This window comes from Pundamilia nyererei, unplaced genomic scaffold (genome assembly GCF_000239375.1).
Source record: "Pundamilia nyererei isolate P.nyererei 1_Seehausen unplaced genomic scaffold, PunNye1.0 scaffold00030, whole genome shotgun sequence".
Taxonomy (NCBI): Eukaryota; Metazoa; Chordata; class Actinopteri; order Cichliformes; family Cichlidae; genus Pundamilia; species Pundamilia nyererei.
The window spans coordinates 508,057-528,308 of NW_005187431.1; the positions used below are offsets into that span (position 1 = coordinate 508,057).

Sequence of the window (20,252 nt, forward strand, 5' to 3'; positions counted from 1 at the left end):
TTATTTCTCAATCTGAGGGCTGCAACAGAGTCTTCAGCTCTTTATTGGTGCTTAGAATCGGATCCCAAGAGGAAGGAGGAGTGCATTTAACAACAGACATGCAGCAGACACATGCATGCCCATCTGTTAACAGTTAAATGGAAGCATAGCCCACAAGTCTTATATTCAACCTTTGGTCCTCTAAATAATCTCATGCAATCTTTGTCATGTTCAACATAATAAATAATAGTGACAGAAAGACAAATAATTCAGTTATCAAAGTTAACAGTATAGTAGTATGTGCTAAAACAATAATAATAATAAGGGTGGAGCTGGAGGATTACTGTTACAGCAGCCAAAAAATTAAACACAACATATAAAGTAGAAGAGCTTAGTATTATAAATACATTAATAATTAAAAAATAATCGAATAGCAATAATAATAAAATGAAGCAATAAAGTAATAATAAGTTTGCAAAATTGTGCTAAAGATGGAGTTGAATTAAATATAATAGGTTAAGCTTAATGAGTAGAAACATAAATAAAATAAATACTGATGTCGTGGTGTGAGGCAGGAAAGATCTCCTGTATCTGTCAAAACCGCTTCCAGTCAGAGGTGCATCACATGCTGGGCACCCTCAAAAAGGATTGTCTTTATACATTCAGTAGGAGGAAGTTATACTGTGCAGATGACGGTGCTCCTGTGTATTTAATGGTCAACTCCACCATCTGTAAATGGTTGCTTAATGTATGTAGATGGTACTGTTTTAACAACTGAGCCTGTTATGGAAATGGGACCATTCGATTGCGATGCATGTGACTGAATCAGGCCTGAGCCCTGCTATCTGGGAGATGGTTGGAGGGATGTGCAGGGAAAGATGAGGAGAAGATGTAGGGCACAGTAATGAGTAGAGCTGAGAGCAGAGGCACAGAAGTGTGTACGTGTGCATGTGGAGCGCGGGTACAAAGACAAGTGTACAAATATTTTCTGTATTTCATTACACAACTGATGATGGAAACTCACAGTATAAGCTAATTGTTGCATATCAAGCCTTTATCATTTCTGAATCATATGGAGATTATAAAATGTATTTGTGATGAGAAAGCAAATTTGCAGGGGGTAAAAGTAAAAGTAAGCTGCAGATGTTTCATGGAGCAGCTTCACTGGAAGTGTTCGAGTCTGTTGGTCATCAGCCAAAGACTGAATCAACAAATCCATTTGGGCCCAGTGCTTAATGGTTTTTGCCAATACTCATTATACAGTGTTTTGGGCATCAGAGAAGAGAAAAACTGCCTTGAATACATGCAGTGTAATGGCCTACATAAATATTTTTCATTTAAGTACTACTAAAAGCTGCAGTAATAAGTTGTTTCCGGTGACTTTCATTAGTCTCTTTATTTCTGAGAAACCCCGGCCTTCTCAGTCGTAGCGTTAGCCCCGCTGGATGCTCATACCTCACTAGTTTTGACATGTGACCTTGTTGCACTTGAGGCAAGATGGTGAGTAATTAAAAAAAAAAAAAAACCCCAAACAGGGACAGATTTTGTCAGCATAACTTATCTGATGGCTTACTTTTAAAGAAATTATAATTTCAGCTCACCAGGCTGTCAAACTGATTTATTTCACACAAAGTTTAGGCATGGTTACCTAAATCTTATGTAACCGGCAGCATTAAAATAGCATTACTTATGTAAAGTAGCAGGTGAAGCGAGGACGGCTTCAACAACATGCTTAAGAGTTTCGGGTAGTCAGACGAAAGAAGATGGAAAGGATGTAAAAGGTGACAAATACAAGGCTGTAACCACCAGAGCATTGCTGGCGAGACCAAATCTAGGTTTGGGTGTCTTGTGTCTTCTACTTGTAATGAAAAGTAAATAAAAGCAACTGCTTTCTGCAGAAATTACTGGCAGGGGCAGTTTGATCATAGTTGAATCCAAGGGGGGATGTATCCCCTCCAACATGATTACAGCCTTGGATAATTAAATGTCACAGTTGGAGCCTGACAGGTTATCTGTTTTGTCTGTTTAGGCTATTCTGCAGCCTGTTAACTTCTCACTGGAGGGTGAATGCTCATAGCTGTATTGGCTTCACTGTAGGAGTGGCTAATTGCCTGTTCAGTTAGTCATTTCACCTCAGATACCACTGCTGTGTTCGCACTGTACTTAAAGTGACATCTGTCACACATTTCACTGGTTTTGTGCGAGTTTGTATAGATATCAACCTTGACTAAAGTTTGTAGAAGTTCTGCTGGCTCTTTCCTGCTGTGCCTGCAGACTTGTGATGACAGCATGCAAATAAATGTCACTTTTACAAGACCCCGGGGACCCTTTACTAATATAAAACCTCTGTCATTTAAAAATGAATGACAGACAGACTGAAAACCAACCTTGGTTGCTTCTATTTATTCTTCATAAATGTGATAATATTAACCATCTGTGCTTTACAGTAAAGATTAAAAAATAGTGCGTGTGCTACTTGGATTTATATTTTGTGCTCTGTTTTAAACATTCATGCAGATAATTGTCTCCACGTGTGATTTTACATTTCCTCCTAAAGCAGACGGGAGAATACGCCACAGACGAGGAGGAGGCAGGAACAACAGTGGCGGGAGGAGAGAAGAGCATCGAAGTGTTTGACTTACCGGAGACGGAGGATATCTTGTCTCCGTCGGAGCTGGACGCCACTAAACTCTACCAGAAGTTCAGAGAGGTAACCTGAAACGCCGCTGAGTCTTGATTACATAACTGATGGGAGCCTACAGCATTTGTCTCTGTCAGTGGTTTGAAGCGTACATTGCAAATACACCCGCAAAGCCACCAGAATTGCTTAGCTACTGAAAAAAAGGTAATTAAATTTAACAACAGAAGAGACAAACACAATAGAGCCTCTGCTTAACTTGGCAAAACTATGCTTTTGTTAAGATCTGCAATCCGCTTACCCTCCCTAATTGCTAATCTGAATGATTAGAGGTGTGAACACAAAGTGATGTAAGTCCTCATTACACCTAATTGCCCGTGTTTTTAGTCGAAACTCCCAGAATAAGAATGAGAGTGAACACCATAAAGCTGGTTTTGAACCAGATCTTGGCAGCGCTTCACACACTGGGTTCCTCAGAATAGAAGCTCTCTTTGTTGAACCTCTGCTACCTTCGCTAACAGTGAACTCACTTTGAAGATTACAGCAATGAAACAGAACATAAATTTACTGACAGTTAACTCATTTATGCTTTAATGCTGCTAAAAAGCTGGTAATATCGATCTCGCGCTCCAACACCGTTACCATCAGCGCAGTGGCACCACCGGCCTTCCACAATTGCTGTATGACACATTTAACAAATGGCTCTAGCTGCACTGCAGGCACTGCAGTGGATATCGAGTGAAAATATAATGTAATCCCTGGGCTCAGGGTGTGTGCTTTTACTCCATTTTGTCATTTTCTCTGCTTCTTGACCTCTCTCCCATAGTTCAGCTTTTCCCTTTCATTCTTAAACGCCTCTGTTTTTGGAGTCTTTTAAGAAGCAGTTGACTATGGGGCTGTCAGGCTTTTGTAAATGACAGAGAGAAAATGTGATGATACAAGATGCTGTTTGAAACAGCAATGATTAATTGTGCTATGAAAAAAATTGGCACGACCAAACTTGTGATGGCGTTGCTTTAAAACGGTCCCAGGTCTGCAACCATCTGCAGTCAGCTGTGACTTTAATGATGACAAAAAATGTTGATAAGAAACAGTCAGTTTCTGATTGAATTGAGTCGAATGGTTAAAGTTTGCAATTGTTGCAATCTTTCACTGATAATATGATGATTAATTGAGATAAATTGTCACCGTCTACATAGATTGACCCACATTGTAAATCTGTATTTATAATTTAGGCAGCAATTATTTTTAAACCTTCACCAATTTTTCTCATCTGACTGCAGTCAGTCAGAGTCCGAGTGCAGTGTATTCGCTTTGTGATCCACAGAGGTTGACGGTGTCGCGCGCTCACCCTCTGCAAACTACTCCTAAATGAAAAAGAAAATCTGCGCTATCACTGAGACACCACCACATTTTTTTTTGGTCTCAAGGAAGTTGCTGTCCTATTTTTACTCCAGTGTGAGTGAGCGATAAGTAAATTATCTATCAGATGTCCACTGATTTGTAGACACAGCCAAATATTCTCCCCCAGTTTTAGTCAAACCTCTTTAAAAAAAGGGGAGGATGACTCTTTATATTAGAAAATGAAAGCTCTGCAAAAATGTAACGCTCTGCAGGTCTAACACAGTCATTATCCCAACATGTACCCACTTTAGTCAGTCATTTCTTTTCCTTTGTTCCCTCTTAGACTTGCTGCATCACTGAGCTTTATTCAGACTCACTAGGTCCAAGGATTTCTAGAAGTTGTTAGAAGATGTTATGCAGAAGCAGATTAACTTTTGCACCAAAAGATTGGAACCTCGAAAGCTACACAACTACCTCTTGCTATTTTTGCACATGCACCAGAGCCCTGAAGTTTTCTTGGAGTTACACAGCAGCCGTGTGTTTAAGAACACACGTCGAACACCTGTCAGTCTCCTAATAAATAAGCTGTGTGATGTTGGATTGCACTGACGTGTGAACAGAACAGCTCATATCCTCTTGCATTCACTACTAGTGAGTGTGCATCATGCACTGCCTCCTATCCAGGCAGCTCCCTCTTCTCAGCCTCACAGAGTATTTCCAGCACTGCCACCTACTTCCTGCCGTGTGTGACATGTGAGAAAGGAGAAGTGTGAAAAATATCCTGATGTGATTCTACCAAAATTATTTGAAGTTGTGTGAAAACTTCTTAACTTGCGCTACTGAAACTTCACAGTAACTTTTGGTAAACTTTAAAGTGAATTTTTAAACAGAAGCAGAACTGTTGGTATTGTAACTAATTTCTGCCACTGGAGGTGCATCAGCTCACACAGAGATAGTGAATGATTGCAACAAAGAAACACTTTTTCAGTATATACATATAAGAATTTGATATTTGCTTTCAAACATAATGAAAGAAGAATTTTTCAGGAGGAGTAATTAGAAAAAAGTATGAGTATGAGTATTAGTACTTTAAAAAAGTTCGGCCAGTGCTCTGTGTGTCATGCCTCTACTTTTCTCTCAGAGCTTTCACTTGTTTCCATATCCTGCTCTCTCTCTCTGCATCTCCTCTTCTCCTGTTTATGTCTACTCAGTCATTATCTAACTTCCTGTCTGCCTCTAATGGACCACCCATATACACTTGTACATCTAACTAACACCTAAGTTTCTTAGATTTTTTTTTTTTAGTTTAGTTTTAGTTTTAACATTGCATTAAAAATGCAAAACGTTATTCCATGTTAGAAAATGTATGACTTTTTTTCCCTTTATGGCTTCTTTAAACTACTTAGCAATTCATGCATCCCTCAGCTTTCCTTGCCTCTCCTCTGAGAGTGCATGTCAGTGCTGGAGCTGGGACGCTGTCAGGGGGAGGACAGAGTCGGCTGCCTCTGTCCATCACGCTGTATCGACGGCACAGAGAGCCTGCTCAGCCATCCATTTGATTATTGACCGCCCTCTCTTTTCTCTCCCGTTTTCTTTTTTTCTCCTCCTCTGCTACCAACAGCTCCAAATCAAACACACGGTGACCGAGGCCGAGATCCAGAAACTGAAAAACAAGGTAAGGGATTAAAACCGTCTCTGGGCAATCAGGCGACTGGTTGTGGGTGTGTTTTGTCAGTGTTTACATGATTTTTAAATCAATGTGAGACTTGGGTCAGGATAGCCGGTGAGCAGCGGTTCAAGCTTGGTGGAAATGTTTGGAAGATAAACTTTGGTGTTATGAGCGAGAGATGTTTTACAGAAAAAGCTAAAATACTTTAAATACACTTTATACAACTATTGAAGGTAGTGTTGTCTCTTTGCATGAAGCACTCAGTGTTGTCAGGGTCTCTGTGAATGCATTTGTGCCTGCATGCATATAAATAACGGTGTATTATTCATATGCAGTTTGATCAAAGTGGTGCCTATAAAGCTTTTTCCATGACAGTAACGATGTTCCTTGGGATCCAATTTGTACTCTTAATAAGTCTTTGCTCCAAAAAGGCGGTTTTATTAGCTTTTGCTTGCTGATTTTATAACTGTAGGTTTGATTTTGTCTTACTTTGAGACCTTCAAAACATCCAACAAGCTCGTGTTTTAACAATTAAAAAACTGTCTATAACTTCTTACTTAATATTGGTTACATATCCTGTTAAAAGTGCCTGTTTTTTGGCATGTGTATATGTGTAATATGTTGTATATGTAGTGTTGGACATTATTGGACAATGCTGATTTTGTCCTGCAGCTGGCATCAGTGGAGCGGGAAAAGCAGCGCTGGGAGAAGGAGAAGAGCCAGCTGAAGGCCAGCATCGAGGAGAACAAGGAAAGGATGTTGAAGCTGGAGAGCTACTGGATCGAGGCGCAGACGCTCTGCCACACCGTCAATGAACACCTGAAGGAGGCCCAGGCCCAGTACCAGGCTCTGGAGAAGAAGTACAACAAAGCCAAGAAGCTCATCAAAGACTTCCAGCAGAAGTGAGTGAACGCTGGTTAAACTGATCACATTGGACCTCTCACTGTGTTTATTTTTCTCGGTCATGAAATCTCAGTTACATTAAGCATTGGACCAATGACAGTGTTTTGGGTTCAACTGCTGATACAGTTTGAAAATGTAAGTCTGCTGGACACCAGCAGCAACTTAGGTTACTATAACTAATCATGCACTTTCTAATTAGGGTCATTTATCTGAGTTTACAACATTAGTCCAACTGAAAGAATGCTGAATGTACACAATTTAAAAAAAAATCATTGCAATTTATAGTCACATCCATGAAGTAACTTCAGTGAGGCTATTTATAGTCTTTTATATGATTATATAAATTATATATGATATTATATGATTATATATGATCTTGCAGGTATTTATGATGTCACATACTGGCAATCCCAGGTTCGGTTCACTATTTTCACTCAGTTTCAGATTTTAATGTGCTAATGTGTGCTAGCAGTTAATCAGAAATGATTTATGGAAGCTAGTGCATTGGGAAAAAATAAAAACTGAACATCCGAGTGATTAAAAATGGGAAGGAGACAAGAATGTCCTAACAAAGTTTCATAGTTTCAAATTCTATGAATATTGCATATTATGTAAGAAAAAAACATTGATTACTTCTTGAGGGACTGAAATCAGGGCAAAAAAAAAGACTTATGTGTGATAAATTTTGTCTAGTTAGCCATACTTCATACAAAATCAGTCTGTTTCCATATGTTACTGTAGCATAACTGAGTCAGAAACCTCTGCCTAGGTGCTTTCATTAAATATACTCTTCTCAGCTTGCCGAGAGAAGCAACAGCTAAGAAGGAAACCTCACATTTATTATAACACTTCAACTCTTTCAGTACTTTAGCATTAATCCTACAAACATATGTTTTAATTTAAAAAAAACTTGGATGAATTCCTTTGTTTTTCCTTTTACAGCTACCCTCGCTTCTCTCAGTGAACCTGAAAAACAATATCTACCTCATTTCCATCTGTGAGCTGGACCAACTATGTTTCTTTTAAGCCTTATCCCAGTTCAACAGTAAGAACTGTGTTTCCATTTTAATGCAGTGCAGCACTCCCTCCTTTTCTGCGCACTGATTTCAGAACCTCTCCTGCTCAGCTTCAGTGTGACTGGGTATAATTGGCTGTGCCCCTGCAGGCCAAATGGAAGCAAAGCGGTGAAACAAACTCTCCATGCTGATCTGTACCTTCGGCCTGGGCTGCAGAGGAGAGAGACTGTGTGCCTTTCATTATGCAAACGTCCTCGCGTGCTCTTTCCTCCTTTGACCTGGAAATTGTTTCTGGAGCCCATCACGGAGGTCTTCAGATCCCCTTAAATGCACCTTTAAGGAGAGAGCATCCATCTGGAGGGGCTTAAAGTGAAAAAACACAGGTGTATCCTTCCTTGTGTCTCTCCCTCACATCCTCAGTGGGAGGACTTAAGATGTGATGAAGAAATGAGAAAGGAAAGCAAATAGAGGAGGGTAAAGTAGAGGTAAAAGGGAAAAAAAAGATGTGTGTGTTAACCGGGAACAGCGTGATCGGGGTAAAATGAGTCATTCTGGCATCCTCAAACAGCCTCAACTCCCTTATTACCACAGCTGAGCGAGAGGCAAGGCACTATCACACATGATGAAATGTGCACATGCACATATTATAGCTGTATCTTGTTTCCTGTGTTAACACACATCTCCTCTCCCCCGCCTCCTGTTCCTCCAGAGAGGTGGAGTTCATCCAGAAGGAGGATGCAGAGAGGAGGCGGCTGGAGGAGGCTGAGAAAGCTCACCTGGCTGAGATCCAGGGACTGCAAGTCAGGGTAAGCTATCTTTTTTTTTTTCGATCCACTTTTCATTTTTGCCATAACTGAATAGCTTCCTGCCTTGTAGCTGTTCAGAGTGGGCTTGTAAAATTAAGCTATTTGCCCTTAAATAACATTGAAAATATGCTAATGAGTGACACAGTCTGGCTTTGTGTGAAATTACATTCAAAGCCAATAATCAACATGGACATAAAGATCTTTAGGAGCACCCCCCTGTGCTTTTTCTGCCACTTGGTGTTTCTTGTGATGTGCTCAGGCCCAGTGGTCACACTTTCTCACATGTCGTACTGCCTCTGCCGCCTCTTGTTTGCCGTTTCACTCTTTTCAATAAAAAGGAAGTGCGACACAAAGATAATCGTGCTGGTGTGAGGTTTAATCATCAACCTTTAGGCCTTTCTTCACAGCTGAATTGTCAATCAAGCCTTTATTTTTTGCATTCGACACTCATTCCTTTACTGGATTTCAAATGTAAATAGTCGAGGGTGGCACAGGTAAGAGTTTTGGAAAACAGTAGACTCTTTATACTCTGATACTCCCTCTGTACAACAACACACAGAGTCTCTGTTTAACTACACTGACATACTGGAACAATTGTACTATATGTTCAGATATTTGTACACACTTGGCCAACCCCTGAAACTGATTTCTAGGTCTGTGCTCCTTTGTTCAGCCCCTCATTCATCAAGGATATGAAACAAGCTATTTTAGGTCCACTACCTAAGCCGACTTTCTTCTGATTGGCTGTCCCTTGTAAACAAAAGGTTTGAGCAGCAGAGAGGTGGGGAGGCTTCTGTGTTTACAGCCAGAGCTGTCACTGCATTCCCTTCCCAATTCATGACTCAGGATTGTTTACGGGAAAACCCACTCGATTTGGATTTCCAACGCCGACTATACAATTGAAGATGGTGACAGTCCACATAAACACTGGTAAAACTGTAAAACCTTTCTTTTGTACACTGTTGTGGGCTGCAGTGGCTTATTCCTAGCTAGCTTTCTAAGGAGGAAATCTCCTTTTTCCTTGCTTTTTGTCGCCACTGTGGTATTACTATGGAACGTGATTAACTCAGGAATTAGCTCACTCTGAGCTCCAACATCTTCTGAGGTGCCAGAGCTGACCATATTAAGGATGTCCACCCTCAGTGACATCATACAGAACCGAGTCTAGTAAAACCTGCCTGAAACTGAGAGTTTGGAGTAATTTGAAACCTGAGCTTGTAGCTCATAGGGATTACATGCACAGATGCTGACCTCTTCATTTTAAACTTTTGTCATGTTTAATTTAATTGTAACAGTAAATATATGAAAATAAGAAAAAGAATTACAGGTCCACTTTTTTCAGATCAAGTATAAATATGTTTTCTGATCATCTCAGCATGTCACCAATTGTTCCAGCGCTTTAAAGCAGCTGTTTGACAGGTATATGCCTACAGGTGATTAACATCAACCGGTTGGCCCCTCTCTACAGATTGCAACATTAGAGTCGGAGCTAATGCAGCTGATGAAGCAGAACGGTATCCAGGTCAACAACAACAACAGCAGCAGTTCTGAGAGGCTCAGCGCTCAACAGCACAGCCCGAGCCGAGCTGCAACACAAGCCAGAGGTCTGTTTATGTGGGAACTGCCCATTATGGAAAAAGTATAATATCTCTATATGTCGTTGTTCTGCTTTTTGTTTGTTTGTTTTTCTTACCAAGAAGCTCAATGTCATTCACATCTGTAAGATTTTTATTGGAATTTAAAGGTGAACCAAGCAGCTAGCTAACTTAGCTTAGCAGTGGTGTTAATTTATCTTTTGATTAAAACTTTATTTAGTTTTAATCATAATTTACGCATCTAAATTCTTTTAGTTTTAGTCTTTTAAATATCACGAGATTATGATGAGAGATTCTCAACACAGTTTAGCATTTCCGTTTCCTTTACATTAATTGCAAAATGTGTCCGTCTGTCTGCTCTTCTCTTCCTCACAAGTGTTAAAAATTTGTCCCATTTTCATGCGAAACAGGGAGCATGGGTCCTAGTTGTAGCATAAAAACCAAAAACACAACTTAATAAATTCTGATTGGATCTTGTCTCTCCAGACTATTTCCATCTTGTTTTTGTCCCTGTGCATTAATTTTATTTAGTTATTGTCAAAAACTGTGATGAAAATCACTGGTCAGTGAAATTAATACTGCTTAGCAGGTGTGGGAGTAGTGGGAGTAAAACCAGAGCTGCTACCAGTCCCTCTAAAGCTCACTAATGAATATGTCATTGGTTTGTTTTGTATGAATCAGTAAAAAACTGATAAATTAAAAAAGAAAAGCAATCATGGTGATTATTTGCCTTCTTTATTTACACTTCATTGATTGAACAAAGATCTTAAAATGCTGGTTAGCACATTTCGCTAGCTCTGGCTAGCCGTCGCTCTCTTGGCTTTTGTGCTAAGTTAGCTTGTTTAATGAATCTTGCAGTTTAATGATGATTTTGCTTTTAAAGTACATTAAAAAACATTGCATTATCCAGTTTTTTACTGTTAACTCACACACTCCATTGTAGATAATATAGAAATATCCATTTCATTTTAAAAATCCTCACACTTGAACCTCTGACTCCAGTTTCACTCTGAACTACTGCAAATAAAAACAAACAACTAATCAGTCCTGAGCCCATCTGTCAGGGTTTCTGTCAGGCTTTGTTCTCCTCAAGTCTTTTTAAGCTCCGCTGGCTTCATTTCAGTGGCTGTAACCGTCAGAACAGTAGAAGAAGCACCATATCTAGTGCAGTTCAGCGGATAGCAGAGTGATTGCATCAGCAGTGAGATGAATGATGCAGCCCATGTATGCTACAGTATATTAAAACAAGAGGGGCCAAGGGATACGGCTTGAACGGGATATAAAGGAGAGAGCACACGTGGGAGGAGAATACAGGGTCTGCTGAAATTATCTTTTTGAAATTTAAGTGATTCAGTCTTTGTTTCATCTGACAGCATCTCCATGCGCACTCAGGGAATGAGGAGAACGATGATAATTGTCTGCCTAATTAGAAGTGTCGCTCATGGGGGAAGTTTGGACGTTTTAACTGAGTTGATGGTTTTTTTTAATAGGTGTGTTTAATGTGGGTGTCGACATGGGGTCAGGGAAAATTAAGAAGTTTAAAATAAGTAAAATTTAAAAAACAAACGTCACGGATGGACAGATGTCATCATGAAGGGATGTGCTCGGGTATACCAAAAGCTGTTTTTGCTCACCATTTCTTGTGTGTGTGGGTGTGACTCTAGACACGAAGGAGGGCTCTCCCCACTCACCCAGCAAAATAAAGGGCTACGGAGGAGTTCCCAGAGACAGCATCTGCTCCACAGAAGAGGTTTGTATTAACACGTTTCCTTTACTCAGTGAAACCTTAACACAGTTACACGATTTCTTATTTAACAACTGTTGAAACATGAAACAGACGTGATGCAGACAGATGTGACTTTTAATCAAACGAGCTCCATTATTCTCATTAGCGTACTCTTACATTTAATATGTCTCAGATTTCACCACAGGGTGTTTGGTATGTGCGTGTTTGTGGGCCTTTAACCCCTGTCCATTCCACTTTATTCCTTCTAATGGATTAATTGCCGCTTGTTGCTCTGCCACTTTAATTGAGTGTGTGGTTCTGTCACAACTTATTGTCTCTCCCAGTGTGATAATAACAGCTACAGTCTTTTTTTTCTGGATGAAAGGCTCGGGTTTGGCTAATGCTGTCACTTAACTCAGCAAGTTCAGATTAGATAAACAACTCGAGAACTGGATCAGAATTGGCAGGAACACAGAAGCTAAGGCACTGTGGTGCTTCCTGGGGAAAAGAGGGCAAGGAATTAGAAATGGTGAAAGTATGTCAAGTGACTTCTGTCAGATTAGTGCGCAGCTCTGGCTGCTCAGATCTCTTATTCTTTGATTGCACTTAATTTCCTCTTCGTTGTGTGGGAGTTCTTTGGAGGTTTTGCTTGTCTTTTCTTTCGCTCTCTCCTTAGTTACATTTCTCACATTTTTATGGCCTCTTAAATTAACTTGATGTTTCTTCTTCTCACTGCTGTTAGATCTCTGAAGGTCGTGGAAGTCAATCCCACAGCCACTCTGGTCCGTTTCGTAGTGTGGCCTCTTGCGATGGAGGAGTTCCAGCACTTAGGGTCCAGGCCAGTGCAGAGGGCTCCCCCAGAAAAACACTCCACGGTTAGCACTCCTGGATCCTGATAATGCAGAACTCTTTTAAGCTCATCATTTGATGTAGGAGTAATGTCAGTGCGGGGCGTTTCTTATCACAGGTTCTCAGTCTCCGAGCCCCTCTCAGAGTTTGGAGGAGCAGAGACCAGCTCTGGACCCTGGGTAAGGCAGCAGATGATGCAATGACATGTTAACTTTTTGAGTGAATTGATGCATCGTATGTTGTCCAGAGAAATGTCGTCAAATGAAGTTGATAAATGAAGTTGTTAATCAAACACAAGGATCACGTATAGAAGAGCAGTGCTGTGTACACTCACTGGGCACCTTATTAGGTACAGCTTACTCGTACTCGGCTGGATGCCCTTTTGGTAAGGTGCTAAAATGTTATGTTCAAGAAACCAGTTAGAAGTGATCTGAGCTTTGTGACATGGTGTCTTATCCTGCTGGAAGCAGCCATCAGTAGATGAGTAAACTGTGGTTATAAAAGGATGGACATGGTCAACAACAATACTCAAGTAGGCTGTGGCATTCAAGCGATGCTCAGTTGATGCTGAGGAATCCAAAATATATAAAGAAAATTCCCACACACCATTACGCCACCTGCAGCCTCAATAACTGGTAGAAAGCAGGATGCATCTATGCTTTTTTGCCAAATTCTGAACCCAACATTCAAATGTTGCAGCAGATCATCATTAGTTTCCTGTTCCTAGTTGACAAAAAGTGGTACCCAGTGTGGTCTCCTGATGCTGTAAGCTCTAGAGATGCTATTCCAGGAACATCCAAGTTTCTGAAACTCCAGACTACCTGCAGCCACAGCCTACTCTGATGCTCAGTTTGGCTTCAGCAGGTTTTCTTGCCATGCCTAAATACACTGAGTTGCTGCCACGTGATTGGCTGAATACACATTTGTCTTAACAAGCTGTTGAACAGGTGTACCTAAATGAACCAGATAAACATTTACAAACATGCTGAGCAATGAACACACATGAGCAGATAAAACATGCTGTATTTATTTACAGCTTTTATCGTCTGCAGTTTTAATCAGAATCAGAAATTCTTTATTAATCATGAAAGAAATTATAGGTTACAGCAGGCAGCACGCTAATGGCACGTGCACATTTACAAAGGAACCCTCTGACCGAACTTTACACAAACATCACATTGGGAAGACATGTCAGAGAGGTAGGCTGATAGGAAAAAAACAACGAAAATACAAAACATGAGGTGAGAGGAGGAGAAAAAAAACTCAGACTGAGCTCCTACTGGGAGAACAGTTTGAGAACAGAAAAAAAACACCCCACCACAAAAAGCACATGACTGTCAATACACCATAGAAACACAAGACAAGCAACTGGGGTGGGTAAGGGTAAGAGAGAGCCGGTGTAGACAGCACATCCGGTCCTGCAGCATGTCTGTGCTGGTCCAGTCAACCCGCCATCTACCCCGGAGAGGACAAGCATCGAAGGCGTTTGGAAATGGAGGGGGATGAGTGTGTATCAGTGTATGTGTGTGTGTGTGTGTCCTGAGTTTAGCTGAGAGAGTGTCCTTCGCCCTGCCAGGCTAAGTAAACAGTCTTCCAGCCGACCCAGGTGGCCTTGCGTAGGGGAGGAACAGTCTAAACACCGTCTGTTCTCAGGGTGAAAATTTGTTTTGTTCAGCTCCAGCCTTGAGACCACAGCTGGCGCCTATATGGTAGCCGGATGAAATGATGGTAGCATTCCTTTAGTTCGAACAACTGCATGTCAATTTTACAGCCGCTCTAACAGTCCAACACTGGTCTCTCAATCTCCCGTTGGAGAGCCGCGAGTTTCTCCATGATGTTATCCAATTTTCGCTCATAGGTCTTAGTCTGAGTTTTCACTGCAGCCTCAAGCTTCAAGATCTTATCCGTGCAGCGTTCAATGAGCCTGTTTCGAGAAGTCACAAGTCGTCCCATCGCTTCAATCACAGCGGGCAGCCTTGTGGGGTTTTGAAGAGCCGATTCTGCTTTCTTTAATCTTCGATAAACCAGGGCCAAGCCAGCTCCGATCAGCAAGAACCCTGTTATCATGGTTCCGAAAAGGTAGATGTCTTCAATGTCCTCGATCGACAGCCGCGCCAGGCACAGGACCCTCCAGTTATTCCACTCGTCCATCGTGTATCCGGCAGGGAACGTCCCTCCAGGACACTCAGGCTCACCCGAGCCCAGGCTTCTCGTTGAGAAGAGGGTGTCAGTTGCATTCAGGGACCAGTTGATCAAATCCATAATTCCCCTTTTAGGTTTTAGAGAACAGACTGTGAGAGTGTTCCAGGGCAAGAGTAGAAAAGTAGACGAGACTAGACAAGGACACGAGAAGCCAAGCAGGGAAGATAAGGGAAAGGGGGAGGAGAAAAGTGCGACCGCCTTCGTCAGGAGCCAAGAGAGACAATTTAACAACTGATCTTTTATGGAAGTCATTTTGTATGAATAATTACTAAAGGTTCATAGTTAACAAAGCACATGAACAAAAAAATTGCATCACATATGTTACTCAACTCCACTCCACCTCCTCACAGGAAAACCAAAGTGAAGGACAAAGATCCCAGAGCTTCACCTGGAAACAGGTATTACTGTTTGCATTTTCCTTGTCTCCCTCCATCTAATAAACACGAGGATTTAAAATGTTTACTTCACGATGGCTGATTTCGGAACTCCCTGCACCTCTTTCTGTCTCTCAGCTCCACAGAGCCATCAGCAGAGAACAGTCCAGAGTACCTCAAGGCCAAGGTGTGTGAGGTTTGGTCATTGGTACCTTGGTAAATAGTGATTCTCTCTGAATAATAGTCTGCTTTGCCCTCTGTGGTGCACAATTATACATGCACTTAAAAAAGTCTTCTTGGCATCCGTGCAGTTTTTAACAAGTTCTGCATTTTCACTGCAGGTTACTGTTCACTTTGTAGCTTTAATGTACTGTGTTGTTTCTGTTGAACAGACTGCACTCACATGGCCACACTTCTTCTCCTATTCACATAATTAATAATAACGCTTCAAACAATTGAAATGGAAATAATTTTGTACCCCAAGATGTAATTTGGGGCTTATATAAAAGGAAATTACCTTGCGAAAGCCATAGAAATCCATAATTTGCTTTATAATTGCCCAATTAATTGTGTAACAGTCGATGAAACTCGGTTAAAAAAAACAACATAATGATTTAGCAAACATATGATCTGATTTTAGGTGTTAATTTAACTTTAGCAGAAAAATCTGATCACAGTGTGAATGAGTTCATTTTCTAATGTGTATAAAATCAGTTAAACCTCATCCTGATACAATAAGATTAAAGTTGTAGGAACTTACGTGAAAACTGGCTAATCCTGTGTAATATCAGATGGGGTTACCATAGGATTAAAAAGGAGATTATTTTTGATCCTGCACCAGTTCAGTCCTCTCTCACTCCCCAGCCACCCTCAGTATAAGAAGAGTGCACATGAGAAGATAAATCTTATCAGAACTTCTTCTTAATTATGTTTTTATGGAGCTTTTAGGTAAGGAGTCCTCCCAGAAAGCTGGCAGTCTAAGCCTGAGATTAGTCTCACTTTGACCTCAGATGGTACTGAGACTAAAAGGACTGAGTTAAGCTACTGTATGTTATTGAGCGTAAGAAATAGCTCTACACTCTTAGCCATATATCACCGAAACTATAAACCTGTGTATTTCAGGCGAAAAAAGGAACGTTCAGTAGCTCAAATAAAGTTTCTCTGCAGGGCAGTGTTGTGTCCACGTAAATTCCAGCCAAATTTATAGTTTGCATACTATTCAAGCATCTTTAAAAAATTACAGATATGCACACACTCCTTCTTGGAGCTTGTCAAACACCTAAAACATAATTTTTTTTAAAAACAGGGCGATGAAGCACATCAGTTACATTCTGGGAGAAAAAAACCTCCATTTTCTTGATTCATTCACTCCCCGTCCGCTCTCTCAGGTTAAAAAAATCATTCTTAAATACATTTGTAACATCTACATCGTGTTGGGCTTCACATAACGCTGCACAGAAACATCAATAACAGAGAAGCGTTCCAACTAATCGGCTAAATCCAGCCGCAGAGCCAGTTGGCTCGCCACAAGTCTTACGAACGTGTTGTTGATTTCTTAGGCACCCACTTTGTGCGATGATCTGAGTGCCAGCAGCAGCAGCTCAGTAGAGATCAGCGGTCTGCTCAGTGAAGCCAAGATGTCAGGACGCTCACACACGCTGGTGCTGTCCTCAGATGAGGTACTAAATGTTCCCGAAACTCCTTCGTGGACGTTCAATATGGAAACACAAACCATAAATACAAGCTTATTTATCTTCGCTGGTTCAAATCAGCCCATGCATAAAGTGTGTAATCTTATAGAAAACATCCAGAAAGTTTTTCTTTTTTTCTTTACATTATTGCACGAAAGCTTATCTTGTTTTTACTGCAGAAAAGCACTTTTTTTTTAATTTGCCAGGCTACCACAGAGGTAGCTTTTTCATTTCTGTTCTGTTAACTACCCAATCATTTTCTGTTGTTTTCTATGCTGCAACATTCAGAGTCTGGATATGATAGATGATGAGGTGAGACTGAGGTTCTTTTAATGCATGCGTGTCGCTGTGTCTGTTGAGCTGTGTGTAAACCATTTGTCTGTGTCTCACTGCTACACATCTTTGGTGAGGAACGATCTTTTTTCTCTTCATGGCCCCCAGAATTTCAGTATTTCTACGTGCTGAATGTAGGCATCGGTGGAATTTTTGATGTTGTTGACTGGGTTTGAGCCCATTATTCATCCAAATTAAGCACTAAAGATGGAGCTGATAGGTTTTTTTTATCGTATGTGCTTCTTTTCCTTGTCATGTATGTTCAGATGCTAGACGAGGGCCAGTTTTCAAAGCAGTACCAGTGGCAGAACCGCAGCATTACCGAATGGACTTCACAGCAAGTGGCCCACTGGCTTATGGGCCTAAACTTAGAACACCATATTCCAGAATTCACTGCCAAAAATATAGATGGAGTGCAGCTGCTTCAGCTGAATAGTGCTGAGCTCAAGGTAACAGAAACCTTTTTGTTATTAAATGCATCTTAATTAGATTTCGAATACAGATCACATCACAATGACCCAGTCAAAGTCCTCAAAGATAACAACGTAATTAAAAGGCTATGCCAGGACCTTAAGAGGGCTGTTTATAAATGAAACCTCCATAAAGAGTAGATAATGAATTCCTTCACAATTATGTGAGAGACTGATACATGTTTTCAGAAAACTATGACTTCATTGCTGCTAAAAGTAGTTCCAAGGGTATAGGCCTAACAATAAAGTGTTTTTATGAGATGAGCATAACTGGTCTGGCAAAAGAAATATGAAAGATTAAAAAGAATAAAGCGAAATAATTATACTTATGAGATAAATATAAAACAATTTTTGCTAATTTGTTTCAGGCTCTTGGGGTCACTTCTTCTCAGGATCGAACACTGATCAAGAAGAAGATCAAAGACCTTAAAGTTATGATGGAAAAGGCCAAGAGGAACCAAGAAAAGATGGAGAAACAGCGCGAAAAGCTGCGGAAGAGAGAGCTGGAGCAGCAGCAGAAAGATGCACGTAAAGAAAGTGCGGCGGAGTGAAACGAGCCCCCAGATTACCTCCCGCTTTACTGTAGCACCACATCAAGTAGCATCTCGCAGAACAGAACGTCAGCAGGCCCCACAAACGAAACCCGAGGGACGCCCGCTCAGTAGTTCAGTAGTTCTGAAAGGTGGAGCTCCACACCCAGCTGCCAGTTGTTGTTGAGTGACCTTTTCACCAACCAAACGAAACCAAAAGGATCAGTTGGATAACAGAATGGTGCCCTTCATTTGCCTCATTTTACACCCATCCTGTGTTTTTAGCCAGAATTTATGGATTCTGTTTTGCTGTTTATAGCTGTAAATTGGTTTTATTTATTCATATCCAGAGTGCGCCTGTGAAAAGTTTATCTCTGTAACCTACCACATCATCTCCAGAGACTTCTCTTACCCATCATAGCACCTTTAGACATAGACATGTACATGTACAGTGATAAATAAGGATGTAGAGGATGTGCCATTTCAATAGACTTATGTATATCCTGCTCAAATCTAAAGATCAGCGGAATCTCTTTATGGCTTTTACGAAGCACATACAGTTCAGGTCTTTGTGTTGGATTACATGAGGCAGTGTTCATCTCCCACCACCAGGTGTCCCCATGCTGCTTACTTTCACTACTGAATAAGGCAACACTGGAACTTCCCTAAAGGAATTGAACTGGAAATTAAAGATTCGCCGGGAGAAACGAGCGCTTTGATTTCTTGTAAGAACACTGGAAGTGCAACCACTGTAAATTTGACCTGCGTACTGGCTTACAGTGCCCCTTACCGTATACATGTACCGTACTCAAGCCGTTTAAAGTATAAATGATGAAGACATACTAAACTGACTGGACTTGTTCTAATAGAGATTTCAGGTACTGTGTAATTATTACATTTGTAACTTACCTAACCCGAACCACAAAAAACAGAAAAGTTGCTAAAAATGAAACTTCTTGCTTAAATGCATAATGTTGCTTTGACTCCCCCTTGTAACCTGCTTTTGACCTCTTTTTATATTCTCTCAGTAACAAAGTAATACCTGCCGCTGCCTTTAGAAATTTCAGCTTAGTAGAATTTTTCCAAACTCTGCCCTCTTCTGTGCAAGCGTCAGGACACATACGATAGACTAAACGACGTCCTCATTCGTGTCATTTTATTATCTCCGATGCTTTGTCATGCAGATTTCTCTGGAATGTCCTGAAAATAACATTTTGTAATGCTGCCATAAAGATGCTTTGTGCGACACCTAAAGTGCAGAAACTGTCCTTAAAGATGATCTCACCTAAAACTTTGATGTTACAGTGGAATTGAACTTTACAGCCCGAATATATTTTGGACTTTATTCTGAAATTGGTTCATCATTGTTGGAACGATTTATTTTAAGATTTCAAAGCTCACCGAGAGACATTTTGCCTGTGTTACTTCTTTATCATTCCCAGGAATTATTTTATAGGTTTACATTAAATGTAGAAACACCACAGCCACCATGAGAGATATGCAGGCAGCTGTGATGATATCTTTATCTTAATGACCCTGTCTGGTGTGCTGCTAACAGGCTGAGAAGAATAGATGGGGTATCAGTGCGGGTATACATGATAGTAGATTGTGTTATTATTTATTTATTTCTGTATTTAATGAAGCAGTGTACTATTGTTTATGATAACGAAATAAGAGGATTATTAACATTTAATAATTATTTATCCAGAATTGTATGATTACCTACTTTTGCCAAACATGATCAGAAAGTGATTTCAATTCAAATGGCTGTTATCAAATGAAGGATTTAAAGGTCGATATTGCAACGAGAGAAAAAAGTCAGTAGTATAGTCCCATTGTGCTTGTGGTTTTCCTCTAATACCACCATAGTGCTGCTCCCGTGCTACTCTAATAAACTGCTCATGATGTATTCTCATGAAATGTTTTGTAACACTTGAATCCTTCTATTAATACCCCTCCACACACACCCTGACAAACCAGTCAGCAGACTCTTTTGTATGTATAGTTAAACACTGAAAGCAATATGCTGTAAGAGTCCTAAAGAAGCCTTGTTTTGTATTGTGTCAATGTGGGTGCGCTGTTTTCCAGAGGGCTGAGGATGCTTAAAGGTCAGACCTGAGCTAAATA

General features: G+C 40.6%; 2 protein-coding genes across 5 annotated transcripts in view; both read left to right on the forward strand.

The window, feature by feature from the left end:
• ppp1r9a (protein phosphatase 1, regulatory subunit 9A) overlaps nucleotides 1–20,246 on the forward strand; it is a 50,658-nt gene extending 30,412 nt beyond the window's left edge. For 3 of the 4 annotated variants that reach the window (XM_013909746.1, XM_013909747.1, XM_005728732.1), the window contains exons 7-20: nucleotides 2,537–2,689; nucleotides 5,583–5,636; nucleotides 6,303–6,532; nucleotides 8,259–8,355; nucleotides 9,824–9,959; nucleotides 11,615–11,700; nucleotides 12,419–12,551; nucleotides 12,644–12,704; nucleotides 15,078–15,125; nucleotides 15,240–15,288; nucleotides 16,661–16,780; nucleotides 17,081–17,104; nucleotides 17,392–17,574; nucleotides 17,964–20,246. In XM_013909746.1, coding sequence (XP_013765200.1) covers nucleotides 2,537–2,689; nucleotides 5,583–5,636; nucleotides 6,303–6,532; nucleotides 8,259–8,355; nucleotides 9,824–9,959; nucleotides 11,615–11,700; nucleotides 12,419–12,551; nucleotides 12,644–12,704; nucleotides 15,078–15,125; nucleotides 15,240–15,288; nucleotides 16,661–16,780; nucleotides 17,081–17,104; nucleotides 17,392–17,574; nucleotides 17,964–18,146 — 1,557 coding nt within the window. In that variant the 3' untranslated portion in view covers nucleotides 18,147–20,246. The remainder of the gene's footprint in view (nucleotides 1–2,536; nucleotides 2,690–5,582; nucleotides 5,637–6,302; nucleotides 6,533–8,258; nucleotides 8,356–9,823; nucleotides 9,960–11,614; nucleotides 11,701–12,418; nucleotides 12,552–12,643; nucleotides 12,705–15,077; nucleotides 15,126–15,239; nucleotides 15,289–16,660; nucleotides 16,781–17,080; nucleotides 17,105–17,391; nucleotides 17,575–17,963) is intronic. The other variant, XM_013909748.1, reaches the window with a different exon arrangement.
• asb4 (ankyrin repeat and SOCS box containing 4) overlaps nucleotides 20,224–20,252 on the forward strand; it is a 3,173-nt gene continuing 3,144 nt past the window's right edge. The window contains exon 1 of the mRNA XM_005728910.1: nucleotides 20,224–20,233. Within this exon, the coding sequence (XP_005728967.1) occupies nucleotides 20,224–20,233 (10 nt within the window). The remainder of the gene's footprint in view (nucleotides 20,234–20,252) is intronic.